A 14,207-nucleotide genomic window follows, 5' to 3' on the forward strand; every position below is an offset into this window, starting at 1 on the left:
CATCTTCAACCTCCACCAGGGTGCACATTGCAGTGATAAGTAATATACTTTTGTTATGTATGTCACTTTTGTAGATTTGTAAAAAAACAAAAAAACAAAAAACAAAACAACACTTTGAAGTCTTGTTCAAATGACTCAGATCTTCAGCTCTGGAAGTACTGCTTTTGCTGCTCAAGTAGGAAAAGTCATAACAATGCATTGGGTGCTTCAGGCAGAATATTTTAGGGGTTTGAGTGACAAAAGCAGTGCTACAGGAGCAGTTGACCATACTTGGTGAGGTAATAGACTCATTTTAACATCAGCTCAAAAATTTGTCCAGAAGCCTACTGGAATATTTTCCCTTACATGTTTTATACTGCTTAGCACAATACCATGCTCTAGATTCAGTGATATAAAACATGTGGTCACTGGACCCTGGAGCATTAGAAACAAGCTGCAAAGCTACAAATCTACAAATTAGTCTTCTCTAAACTTTGGTGAAAGAGGGATGTGGTTGTTTTGGAGGATTGGACTTAGTTAGTTGTATATTTTTAACCTTGTGAGAACAATTTCGAGACTCTCCTTTTTATGTTCCAGCGTGACTGTGCCACAGTGCACAAAGCAAAGTCCATAAGGACATGGTTTAGTAAGTTTAGTGAGGACTTCCTGCACAGAGCCCTGATGTGAACTTTATGGAATACATTTGAGATTAACTAAAACATCACAGATACTTTTCTGTCTGAATGGTCAAAAATTCCCTTAGAGAAAGTCCAAAATCATATAGAAAGCCTTCCCAGAGAACTAAAAGCTGTATTAACTTCAAAGGAAACACCAACTCCATATTAATGGCTAAGGATCTAGAATAGGAGTCTAAATTAATTCTGTGGTCTGGGTCCTGAATTAATTTGATGGTGTGAATTAGTGTTGTGGTCTGGGGTCTGAATTAATTTGGAAGACCTAACTTCTTCATTTTCAGTTCTAAAGTTGAATAAAACCTGTATGAACATGTGTTAACAAGAAACTAGAAACTGTTCAGGGAAGCCTTCCAATATTGTACAGGTTATCTAGATTAGAATTCAGGTCTCTTAAAGGCACATTTAAATGCCAAACATGCAATAACTTTAAAGGTGACAAATTCCATCTCGGTGCCTAGGGCAGCACGAGCTATAAATACAGCATTGCATACACAGTAGTTTCCTCTTCTGGCATGGCAATATGAAGCACTAAAAGAGAACTAGAGACTGAGGAAAGAAACTGGCAGTGTAAAGATCAGTGCAGCTCCCAAATGATACAGGCATTCCAAGCACTTGGAGTTGGCAGCATATTACATGCTACTCTTGTGTAGCTTCTTACACAGGCTTCTGACATCTGAAATTCTGTCATCATTTCAAGAAACGGAGAATAGAGTAAGATGTCATCCAACTACTGCTCTATTCCCTTTGGAGAATATGTGTTGACTAAATCAGTGACTGGGTAGTGGAAAATGGACAGCTCTAAAATTGTCAGTAGGGGTTGTCCATATTTTTAGAACAAGTGTGGGTAATAAAAAAAAAATGGAGGATTTGTGTAAAATTTTGATCGACAATTTATGATTTGTTCCAAATCAAAGATACAAATGTTACTAAAATTGGAAATACTACACGTGTATACAAATGAACACTATAAGGCTACAAATGATTTTCTGCATTAATCACTCTACTCCCAATAAAGTAGGTTTATCATATCCATCATAGGACATAGAAGTGGACATGTAGTGGACGTCATAACAGTGGTGTGAACGTATCCTAACTTAAATGAAAGATAAAAGCAAAAAATACCATATGATTCTATATAATTGTATAAATAAATAATAAATAAATATAAATATAATACAGGGTGTCCTGAAAGTAAGTACACAAAATGATATATGAAGCAGTTTTTTTTTATTAATTAACATGTAACCGGATATGCACCACTGGGGCTCTGCAGGTAGACCAACACAGTGAATGTAAGCGTATTCACTTTCAGGCATTTTGTTGACATAAGCCATGCATCGATTCACATGGATGGAGCGAGCAGACATGCATCTGGCCTATGGTGCCACAGATGGAAACCTTAACGCGGCAAGGAGGATTTATGCAGAGAGGTTCCCTAACCATCGTCTGCCGAATCAATGTACATTCGTCACCACTGACCGCCAGCTTCATGAGTGCAAAACATTTCAGGCACCTGATCACATGGGCAGTCCTTAATCAGTGCGGAACCCGGATTTCCCATTAAAGTGCTTTCTCTTCTTCGTTTCTCCTTTCACATCTCGGTCTACCTGCAGCTCCACAACGGTGCGTTTCCATTCACATGTTCATTAATAAAAAAAAAACAACTTCATATACCGGCTAAAGTCCACCCTTTCATTTTGTGTACTTACTTTCCGGACACCCTGTATAGTAAATATAAATAATATAATAAATAGAATATAGGACCAGTCCAATCCATACATTTTCAGTTTTCTCAGCCCTCTCAGTTTGGCAGTGGAATTTAACACTTATAGTTACAAATATTATTAGGCTGAAAATATGCAGAACAGAATATGCTAAATATTTTGCAATATACATGAAAACATTGCCAATTTGTATAAAAAATCAGCCAAGATAACTTTATCGTAGATGCTCGGCAGTGACCCAGCGCACTAGAGAAAATAAATTCTAAAGTATTTACAAGTCATATTTTCCTACACAATGAATGTGACAGTGCTTTAAACTCTGCGGTATGAATGTGATTTTCAGCACAGTGTGAAATACAGAGTGCATCCAAATTGTTTATTGGGAGGTATAAAAATTGGTTTGTTTCCCAAAGCATTTGACAGATCTTCATCATATTTTTCAGTGAACAAGAAACTTTTTCAGATCATTTTCAAAACAATGACAATTCCTGTATTCTCTAGGAGGCAATGGATATTTCTTGATTTTCTCCATGTCACTCAGCCTTTTTAACTTCACAATCCTTTCCTATTTTCCAACAGCTTCACTCTGATGTGGACACCGGAGAAAACAGCATCAAATATGTTTTGACGGGTGAAGGGGCTGGTTCCATTTTCAATATTGATGAAAATACTGGGGACATTCATGCCTCAAAGAGGTTGGACCGAGAAGAACAAGCCTACTATACGTTACGGGCACAAGCTATCGACAGGCAAACAAATAAACCAGTGGAGCCCGAATCTGAATTTGTCATTAAAGTACAAGATATAAATGACAATGAGCCAAAATTTCTGGATGGACCCTACACTGCTGGTATCCCCGAAATGTCCCCTGTCGGTAAGAAAGAGAAAATATTCTAACATCTAATACGCTAAAAGTTTTCTTGCTCTTCTTTTGCTAATATCTTTTGTTTTTCACCTTTCCTCCCATAACAAGCAATACTGCAGACCTCCCAGGCATTGACTGGTTCACTAGACATACTTCCCCCAGAGAATTGTATGTACAAACTAAGCAGCATGAAGCTGTCAAAGAAAATCTGATTGGACAAGGCTATGACTTGTCCAATAAACCCCTGACAATCCCACACTACACCTTTCCTAGTCAGTGTTCCCCGTTCTACTAATACCATATTCAGACATACACTGGTATGCAAGCACTGCTCGCGGTTAAAGCCAGTCCTGTGAAGTTCAGCTCTATGTATTGCCAGCTTAGAGGTAATGTTAGCAGTGTATATTTTAAGAAATTAATGTGTACTGCATTAGGCATACAGTTCTTGTTCCATAAATATAGGCATAATACAATTTGTATGCTAAATTTATTTTGTTTCCTATGTTCAAGTTGCTTTCTTTTATAGACTCATGAATATGTACTATTAAAATGTGATTAATATGCACCTCTTCTCATGCATATGTATTTTGGAGGGAACCATTTTGTATTCATAGAAATAAAACTTTACCAGAAGCACATTTAGTGGAAACGAGATACATTATTAAAGGCATATAGCTTAGTGATATAGCTAGAAATTAATGAATTAACAGCCTGCTTCTCATGAATATCTAGAGCACAAAATCTCCGTATTCCATTTCATTTTAATCTCACTTTCTGAAACATGTATTTCAAGCTAAGCTCAGAATTACAATACGGGTTATGGTTGAATTCGTTTTGTAAATAATTAAAGTGATTTAATTGGTTTTAAACGGTGATTTATATTGGTTCATGTACAGTACCTAAATGAACAAATAACATGTACATCTGCCAGTAATGTTTTCTAGAATTACAATATGATAAATGTTTCACAATGTACTGCTGTAGGTTGAAATCTGCTTAACTGAAAGCCAATACCATTTTATTAAGGAACATCAGTGATGCAAGTAACTGCAACAGACGCCGATGATCCTACTTATGGAAATAGTGCTCGAGTTGTCTATAGCATTCTTCAAGGTCAGCCGTACTTTTCTGTGGAGCCAAAGACAGGTAAGCAATAGTGATGTTTATCCTATGAAAGACATTAGACTTGTGCATAAATAACCCATTCCTGGACCTAGTTGATAAAGGTATCCAATTCATTAATCCACTGTACTATTCTGTAAGGACATTGTCTGAGAGTAAATAACCTTTTAGTATGGGCAGTAATTGGCTCAGATCCATTACCATGAAAGCCATGCCACTGCAATGATACAAACTATACATAAAATACAAAATATAACAGTGGAACCTCTCCAAAAGGCCAACTCTCTCAGAAAATCAGCCCCTTACCCAGGCCACATTATCTTAAGATAAGATAAGATAATATAATCCTTTAATAGTCCCACCTTGGGGAAATTTCAGCGTGTTACAGCAGCATAGTAATACAGATGCAGGATAATACAGAGTAATATGTTACAGACGTAGACACAGATAAGCTGAGAAGAGAAGATATACTAGGAGTCCATGGCAGCTAAGGAAAAACAGAAGAGAAAGAGGAAGACCTCATGGTCATCCTCATAATCATTAGTTCTCTGTGCGGAGAGCTCTTCGTTTGGTCTGATGTAGATTATACAGCCTGGTCGCGGTTGGAAGGAAGGACCTGCGATAGCGCTCCTTCTCACACTTGGGGTGAAGCAGACGGTCGCTTACAGTGCTGCCAAGTCCCATCAGGGTCCCATACATGGGGTGGGATTTGTTCTCCCGCATGGAGGTCACCACAGACAGTATCCTTCTGTCACCCACCACCTGTACTGGGTCCAAGGGGCTCCCCAGGACAGAGCTGGCCCTCCTGATCAGCCTGTCAAGTCTATTTCTGTCCCTGGTTGATATACTGCTTCCCCAGCAGGCCACACCGAAAAAGATGGCTGAGGCAACCACAGAGTTGAAGAAGGCCCTAAGAAGTGTCCCCCGGACTCCGAAGGCCCTCAGCCTCCTGAGCAGGTAGAGTCTGCTGTGGCCCTTTCTGTGCAGCGCCTCCAGGTGATCAGCCCAGTCTAGTTTATTATTGAGGAGCACACCCAGGTACTTATAGGTCCTGACTATCTCAATACATGTTCCTTGGATCTCCTCTCCGTTTACTAAAGTCCACCACCATCTCCTTGGTCTTCCCAGCATTAATCCTGAGCTGGTTCTGCTGGCACCATTCAACAAAATCCCGGTTTAAGTCTCTGTATTCCCTATCATCGCCATCAGTGATAAGACCGACTATAGCAGAGTCATCGGAGTACTTCTGTAAGTAACAGCTGGATGAGTTGTGCCTGAAGTCAGCAGTGTACAGTGTGAAGAGGAATGGGGCAAGAACTGTACCTTGAGGTGCCCCCGTACTACAGATCACAGTGTCAGACACACAGTCCTGGGCTCTCACATACTGAGGGCGGTTTGTCAGGTAGTCTAGGATCCAGTTGGACAGGTGATGGTCCACACCACCAAGGTTCAGCTTCTCCCTCAGTAGCCCTGGCTGAATGGTGTTGAACGCACTGGAGAAATCAAAGAACATTATTCTCACAGTGTTCCCGGGTTTCTCCAGGTGAGAGAGAGCTCTATGAAGAAGGTGGATGATGGCATCATCTACCCCAATGCCTGGCCGGTAGGCAAACTGGAGGGGGTCCAGAGCGAAGCTCACTAGGGGGCGTAGGTGTGTCAGGACCAGTCTCTCTAGGACCTTCATCAGGTGGGATGTCAGTGCTACAGGTCGGTAGTCATTGTAGCCCATCGGGTTGGGTTTCTTTGGGACTGGTACCACGCAAGATGTTTTCCACAGTTGAGGTACCACCCCCAGCTTCAGGCTCATATTGTACATGTGCGTTATAATACCACACAGCTGGTCACTGCACATTTTAAGAACTCTTGCGCTTATACCATCTGGTCCCCCCGCTTTGTTCGCTCTAATGTTCTTCATTTCCTTACACACCTGAGACTCCTGCAGGATCAGATAGTCAGATTGCAGTTGACCGCAGGTCGGTGGGGGTTGGGTCTTGGTGTGTGAGGGGAGGGCGGTTGGCTGACATGCTGGTGGAGGGAGCATTTGCTTGGAGTCGAATCTATTGAAGAATAGATTAAGCTCATTAAGCCACTTCCTGTCCCCTACTGTTCGGTGCCCTGTCTTTTCCTTGTGTCCTGAAATTGCCTTAAGGCTGTCCCACACCTCAGAGATTCTACCCTCCCCCATCTGTAGCTCCATCTTCCGTCTGTAGTTGGCTTTCCCTTCCCTGATCAATTGTCTCAGCTGTTTCTGAACCGCCCCCAGGCCATCTTTGTCCCCAGACCTAAAAATTCTCTTTTTTTGCTTGAGGAGAGTTTTAATCTCAGAGTTAATCCATGGTTTGTTATTGGAGAAACACCTCACCTTCCTAGTTGGTACCGTGCTGTCCACACAGAAATTAATGTAGTCCGTTATGCAATGTGTGAGTCCCTCAATGTCCTCTGGAAATGAGTCTTGAAACACTTCCCATAAAGTTATATCAAAGCAGTCCCTTAGAGACTCGACACTTCCCTCTGACCAAATCTTCACGGTACGGGTAACCGCCGGTTCTCTGCGCACCAGTGGAATGTATGTGGGTCGCAGATGTACCAGGTTGTGATCTGATCTGCCTAGGGGTGGTAGGGCAGATGAGTTATATGCATCCCTTACATTGGCAAAGAGCAAGTCCAGCGTCTTGTTGTCTCTTGTATGGCAGGTTACATACTGTGTGAAGCCTGGTAGAGTGGATGCTGAGACATGGTTGAAGTCTCCAGACACTAGGAGCAGAGCATGGGGGTGAGATGATTGCAGCTCACTCACAACAGCATGGAGGACTTCACAGGATTTTCAGTTTTCCATAATAGCAACTTTTTTTTTTTTTTAAACACCCCCTAGAAAACCACCTTTTAATACATTTTTGAATGGTCATGTCAATGAGTTTTCATTGAATATAAAGAATTTACATAAAAAGATACTTTCAAAAAAATCTAAAAACTGCTAAAATAATACATCATAGGCAGAGAACCTGCAGTATACTATTCTTCACACTGATACTGATCTTAGTATGAAGAAAGCTGATGGGAGACATTGATACAACATATAAAACGTAACTTTTATTGAAAAAGTATTAAAAACAATGTAGAAAAGAAAAGCAAAATATTCCACTAATAGCGCCTGGTCAGAACAGGGTATAAGAGGCATGTATGGGTCGAGCCTATGTCTGAGAGGTGATAATAGTAGTTCTCCTCCTAAAACTGCTTGGACTCCCTCAGCCAAATGTTCTCACCGGTTCTGACCTCTGAGATGGTAACCCATATATTGTGATATGTTCTTGTAGGAACAATGTATCCTCTCCTGTCCTGTGCTACTGGCCTAATGGCACACCAACAGGACTATGAAAGGAAACAAAGCCCAATACAAATGGGTATAAGCCACCTCTGCACAGCAATTGACATATATAACTGACTAAACTGGTTAGTCCTATGCGTTTCCTCTATTAGATTCATCAGGGGCTCTTAAAGTAGGAGAAAATAGCAGTGAAAAACACTGTTTTTAACGCATTATCGATGTGTGGTGGCAGCAGGACCGCTCTGATGCCGGCAGGTTGGACCCATACATACCTATTATACACTGTTGTGATCAGGCGGTATTAGTGGAATATGTTGTTTTTTGTTTTGCCCTTCTAGTTTTTGTTTCTTTCTACATTTTATATATTTTTTCAAAAGTAAAGTTTTAGACTTTGTATCAATGTCTCCAATCCACTTTCTTCAGTGAATATTGTGAACCTATGGAGACAAGATATCCTTTCTGATCTGTGAATACGCCTAATACGCCCGTACAATGCCCATGTCATACACAGCCGCTGTCTGATTCTAATGACATAGATTAGAGAAACATTTCATTTCTGTAGTTAACAATATACAAGAGGGAACAAAAGACGATTCCCCTGTGATCATGGAATAGAAATGCCCTGTGAGATTATTTATACCATACTCATGCCAGGACCCTAGCGCTCTATCACAAAACAGTATCTTTTGTTAGAGGTCATTTGTACATTTTTTATTCTGATATTCCCTCCATCTGTCGTTTGCATCTACTGTATTTAGGTTAGCAATAGGAAGGATATAAGAGAGTAAACATGGATGTATGCTTTAGTAAAAGAAGTTAAAGGGATTCTACCATTAAAACAAGTTTTTTTCTAATTACCACGTCGGAATAGCCTTAAGAAAGGCTATTCATCTCCTACGTTTAGATGTGGTCTCTGTCGTGCCGTTCCTTAGAAATACTGGTACTTACCGGTATGCTAATGAGGTCTCGGCAGCAATGGGAGCGTCCTTCTTCTTCATCTGCCTCCTTCCCTTGTCTGTCGTCTTCTTTTTTTGTCATGTCTGATGCCTGCGCAGTCGGCTCTGACAGCAGAGACCCTGTTAGAGCCGACTGCGCAAGCTCAGTAAGGTCCGTACAGCCCTCCGATGCGCGAGTGAACTCATCCAGGCGTCGGAGGGCTGTACAGACCTTACTGCGCATGCACAGTTGGCTCTATCAGGGTCTCTGCTGTCAGAGCCGACTGCACAGGCGCCAGACATGATGAAGAAAGAAGACGACAGACAAGGGGAGGAGGCAGATGAAGAAAAAGGATGCCCCCATTGCTGCCGAGACCTCATTAGCATACCAGTACCAGTATTTCTAAGGAACGGTGCAACGGAGACCACATCTAAAGGTAGGAGACGAATAGCCTTTCTTAAAGCTATTCCGACGTGGTAATTAGAAAAAAAGTTGTTTTAATGGTAGAATCCCTTCAAACATTTTAATGTACAGCACCCTAAGTCTCATATATATATATATATATATATATATATATATATATATATATATATATATTTGGTAGCTATTGCAAATATAATGTTCCCTATAGGCAAACCATATCACAATATATTTTTAAAGGATCATGATGTCCTTTTCATTTTAGTTGGACCTAAGAGTCTAATATTGTATATGTATTTCTGAGATTTTTTTGTTTTTAATTGGCTTTCTATTTGATTAAAATATGGTAATTATGTAATAGCAATGCTTTTAAAAAGTCACTGATTTGCAGTTTGTCATATCCAGAGTCATTTTTCCCTTGTCCATTTAGCATATCATAGAATTCTTACATACAGTAGAGAAGATTTCATTTGCATTTCTCATTCACACGCTTCCATTCTGCAGTGACACAGTTCACTTCACAAGCATAAAGTAAAATTAATCACATCAAGAACAAACAATACCCAGGGTAGAAATTATCAATATTGCCTATTTAAAGTGATTTATCATAGCTTAGGCCAAATGGGATTCATTACCTAAAACAAAAATAAAAATCAATCAAATGCATTAAATTGTGCTCCAAGTGTGTATACATTTCACTCTACCACAATGAAAACTGTTCATTGTATATGACCAAAAGTGGAATAACTTTTATGTATCTTATATTATATATTTTATTTTTCAGTGAAAATGAAGATTATTTAGGTAGATATAAATTCACACTGTGCCTAAGCAAGGTTGAGAATATCTTGAAATTCATCTTATCTTCAATTATTGTAATTCTGTTAACCTCCAGGGTTTATATTTTAGGAATGTCTCTACTGAGATAAACATCTGATATCATAGAGGGCTGTGATAAAGTTTTCCAACGACTCTGTCATACAATTTGTCTAAAAGAAACTTTCTCCTTCTAAGTATCGCTTGTTAGTTCTCAAGGGAGCTTGTGTACTTTCCTGTTAGCGTGCAAAGGTCCTGGCTGTACAGAATACACATGAGGTATATAGAAATGCCTGTGTCTCTTCAAATGTGAGCCAACCTCGCAAATAAAATGCAGTCTTTGCAGTAAAAGATCAGAAGTCACTATGATAGGTTGTATGAACATATGTGAAATAATAATTCAAGTTACTCCGTAATAATTATTCAAGTCAGCTCAGAAGTTATTATTATTAAAGGTGTTTTCCGGGACTTATATATTGATGGTCTGTCCTTAGGATAGGTCATCAATATGTTGTCTGTGGGTGTCCAGTACAGGAGGTTGAAGAGGCCGCCACACTAATGAGCTTTACACCCTCTTCCCTCTGCACATGACAGCACATTCAATAATCACTGAGTACAGCAGCAGCTTATTCCCATTGAATTGTAGGGGACTGAGCTGCAATACCAAGCATAGTCCATGTGCATTGTATGTTTCCGGGAATGGCTTTAATTTAAGAACTTGCAGAACACATACAAACATTTCTGCCACTTCAACTTGTTGATCTATAGGGGCTCCAAGTGTTGGACCCCATCTGATCAATTATTGATGGACAAACCTAAGGGTAAGCCATCAATACGTTTGACCGACAAAATCCCAGAAGACAAAGTGTCAGAAATCAACAATTCTAAATATGAGAGCAATTATATAGAGGAAGACAAAAACAATAAAGTCTAGAAATAAATCTACTCTGATACAGTGTTATACAGTTCTCAAATTATGTACACCATACAATCCAAGACAATGCAGTTATTATTGAAGGAAATACTTAGATTTTCTGCTAAGCATGTAATTCGATCAGAACTCTTAAGAACTTCGGGGTTTGGATCTGAGAACATGAGAAATACTTTACAGTTATTAAATCAGTATTAGTCACATTGTAATGCTAAGGTTTGTTTCACATCCCCAGGACTGCTTACAGCCCTTTTCTCTTCACAGTTTTTATGCAGAGAAGGGAACAGAATCCCCGAATGCAGATGTGAACTGATCCTATCCCATTGAGTGGTGCCCATAGATTGCTAATGGCCAAACTTTGACTCTGTGTTCAATTACTTTATATAGTAATATACATCATGGAGTTTTTCTTCTCAAAAATTCTACACAGGCATTCTCAATGTATTCTCAAAAAATGTGTCAATTGGCATTGCATGCTACAGTTCAATATTCTTCCACCCAAGTATTGCTTCCAGGAGGACTGTGGTATGGGGCACATCACAATAAAAATAATCAGGAAATCATTGGAATTGTAGAAATATATTTTTCAAAAATATGTTGCCCCCAACATTGAAAAAAAATGCTTAGCAAAACTCATGACATATTTTTAAGCTGATTGTTATGAGGGTCAGTTTTAGTTTAAAGGGGTATTTCCATCTCAAGGATCCTCTCTATATTGCTATCTTATGTAAATTGAGTTTTTCCTAAATACATCACTTTACCAATGCTGCTTTGTATGCCTTTTATTTGAAATTACCCCCCCCCATTGTTTATACACTGTTTCCATGGAGCTGGGCCTGTTTGATAAGCAGGAAAGATGATGCCAGTCACTGTTCTCTGGGGAGGGGGGGGGGTGACAGTTCTCATTGTTATTTACAGCTCTGCCACAGGACAATCAGTTCAGCTAATTGCCTTGTTTGTTATCTCTCTGTGTAAACACAAAGAAGCATAGTGAGTGTTCTATACAAATCTGTGTAATGTAATATGCATTTACCGTGCATATCACTTGATCTGCATTTATATTAGATTTCATAAATCTCTCTTTGTAAAGACAAAGTCAATATTGTAAAATTTCAGTGTCCTGTTCAGCAAGTTGGGGGGAACCATTTGATGAAGTATATAGGAAGTGAGAAGAAGAGACAGCAGGTAAAGCTGCTGAAACATAGAAATGGGAAAACCCCTTTCAATTGATGAAGAGATCTAATGATCGTAAAACTGTAGGAAACTCATGTGTATGTCAACTATAAAAAAAATCTAGATGATTAATTTTTTTTTTTTTTTTTTTTTTTTACTTTTAAAATTCCAAAAATCAGGGAATAAAAACAAGCTACAACAAATTTTTTACAAATAACCCTCCCAAGGTTTTAGAACCTTTCACTTAAAATGGTCAAGTAAACAATGAGTATAATACATTGCTGAAGGTTGTATTAGTTCTAGCAACATGTTTTATTATGTACGTATCATAATGTTTGTTCTTATGGATCATTTTATACATTTATTTTGGTCGTTTTTTTTTTTTACAGGTATTATTCGAACAGCCTTACCTAACATGGACAGAGAAGCCAAAGACCAATATCTTCTAGTAATACAAGCAAAAGATATGGTTGGACTAATGGGAGGATTGTCGGGCACAACCTCTGTCACAGTCACGCTTACAGATGTCAATGACAACCCTCCAAGGTTTCCTCGCAGTAAGTTTCTGTAATGTGTCTGGTTGATGTGAATTAAATCGAAAATATTTTTTTCTTAGTAAAATGCTTGGTCTGTAACATGTTGAAAATTAGGGCTGACTACTTTGAATGTAGGTTTTTCGCTTTTTTTTTTTTTTTTTAGAGAATGCAGACAATCTTGTTTGAATAGACGGATGTTATTAACTGACAGTAGCTTGAAATTGGTAATAGACTTCCGTCTTTCATACAACTTATTCAGTACAATTTTTTTGATATGCTAGTAAAACCATTGCAAAGCTGCATCTAAGAAAACGCAACTGGCAGAATGGAACTTGAAATTATTAGTTTTAGGAACAGAATAGAGGCAGAATACAGCTGAAAAGCAGAACATGGGGATATTTTTTTCAAATAAGTCTAAGGATGGTAGTTGGGGGGGGGGGGTGCCGAACAAAAGTCTTGGCAAACAGTGGGTATCACTTTCTTAGATTATATCAGTGTACTTTATATAACAATTGAACCCATGTCTATTTGCAACCTATATTCTAATTCTAAGGCTGGTCTTACACTACCGTAATGTAAGTCCGCAAATGGTCCACAATTGAGGGTTTTCAATTGCGGACCATTTTCGGACACATTATACTCAATGCAGCCTCTTACACCACCGGATATTTTATCTGTGGTGTGGCCGGGCCGCAACCGTGGTCTGCAATTTATAGAGTATGTCTGTAATGCCCGTGAATTGCGGCACTGCACAGACTCGCCCATAGAACTCTATGAGCGAGTGCGGCAGGACACGGACATCTGTGGAGTGTATGTTGCCAATCAGCAACTAGTGTTGCTGATCAGCAACATGCGGACCGTAGAATCATTACGGTCGTGTAAGTCCAGCCTAAGGGGTGGGAGAATGAAAATCTAGAAGATATAATGTGGTTTGACTTTGTAAATATTTGTTTTCTAAGAAAATGACTTAAGAATTAAAGAACCTTATAAAAGTTGTGATTCAGTATTAACAGCATAACATGTTCATGGGAAGTATAAAGATGTTCTATACATTTTAGATATGTCCATTAAAATATAATTTAAAGCAATATTGTGAACTTAATAGAGAAAGGGAAGGGATTCAATTTTGAAGCTAAGAAGTGAAGAAAATGATGTTCGCTAAGCAACTTCTTGCACAAATGGTTCTGTGTAATGATCAATAAAAGGCTTACACATCTGCAAGTCTGTCAGATAAGGTAAAAATAGCAAGGCCCTGAAAGACAAAGAAATAGATGAACAGACATTTCAGATGTTGAAAAGTCTTCTCAGCTTGCAACTTAAATGAAGGGCAAGGTGCAAATATATATTATTTTATACTTATGGAGAAAAAAATATATGGACCGCACATCCCAATCTTATACATTGATCTAATCGTTTTCCAAAAAATCTACAAAAATCAACAAGAGTTTTATAGTATACATATTGATCATGGTGCATATGTCCACTGACCACTTAACTGCGACCTCTGTATAGTGGGTCCCTATTCTACTGAGTATGGCACCGCACAATGACCACCACCACCACAATGTAGTGCCCACAGGGGGAGCGACCCCCTGCCGATTTCTGTCTGCTGATTTCAGAATTAAATCGACAGATACTGTGTGCAAACCTGGCGGAATCCCATTCTAGTTTTTTCTAAGGCTGGG

General features: G+C 39.1%; 1 protein-coding gene across 2 annotated transcripts in view; it reads left to right on the forward strand.

Annotated features, from left to right (window-relative positions):
- CDH7 (cadherin 7) overlaps positions 1-14,207 on the forward strand; it is a 234,339-nt gene that overhangs the window by 173,368 nt on the left and 46,764 nt on the right. For both annotated transcript variants that reach the window (XM_075270715.1, XM_075270714.1), the window contains exons 3-5: positions 2,978-3,272; positions 4,290-4,409; positions 12,376-12,543. In XM_075270715.1, the coding sequence (XP_075126816.1) occupies positions 2,978-3,272; positions 4,290-4,409; positions 12,376-12,543 (583 nt within the window). The remainder of the gene's footprint in view (positions 1-2,977; positions 3,273-4,289; positions 4,410-12,375; positions 12,544-14,207) is intronic.

Source organism: Leptodactylus fuscus, chromosome 4 (genome assembly GCF_031893055.1).
Source record: "Leptodactylus fuscus isolate aLepFus1 chromosome 4, aLepFus1.hap2, whole genome shotgun sequence".
NCBI lineage: Eukaryota > Metazoa > Chordata > Amphibia > Anura > Leptodactylidae > Leptodactylus > Leptodactylus fuscus.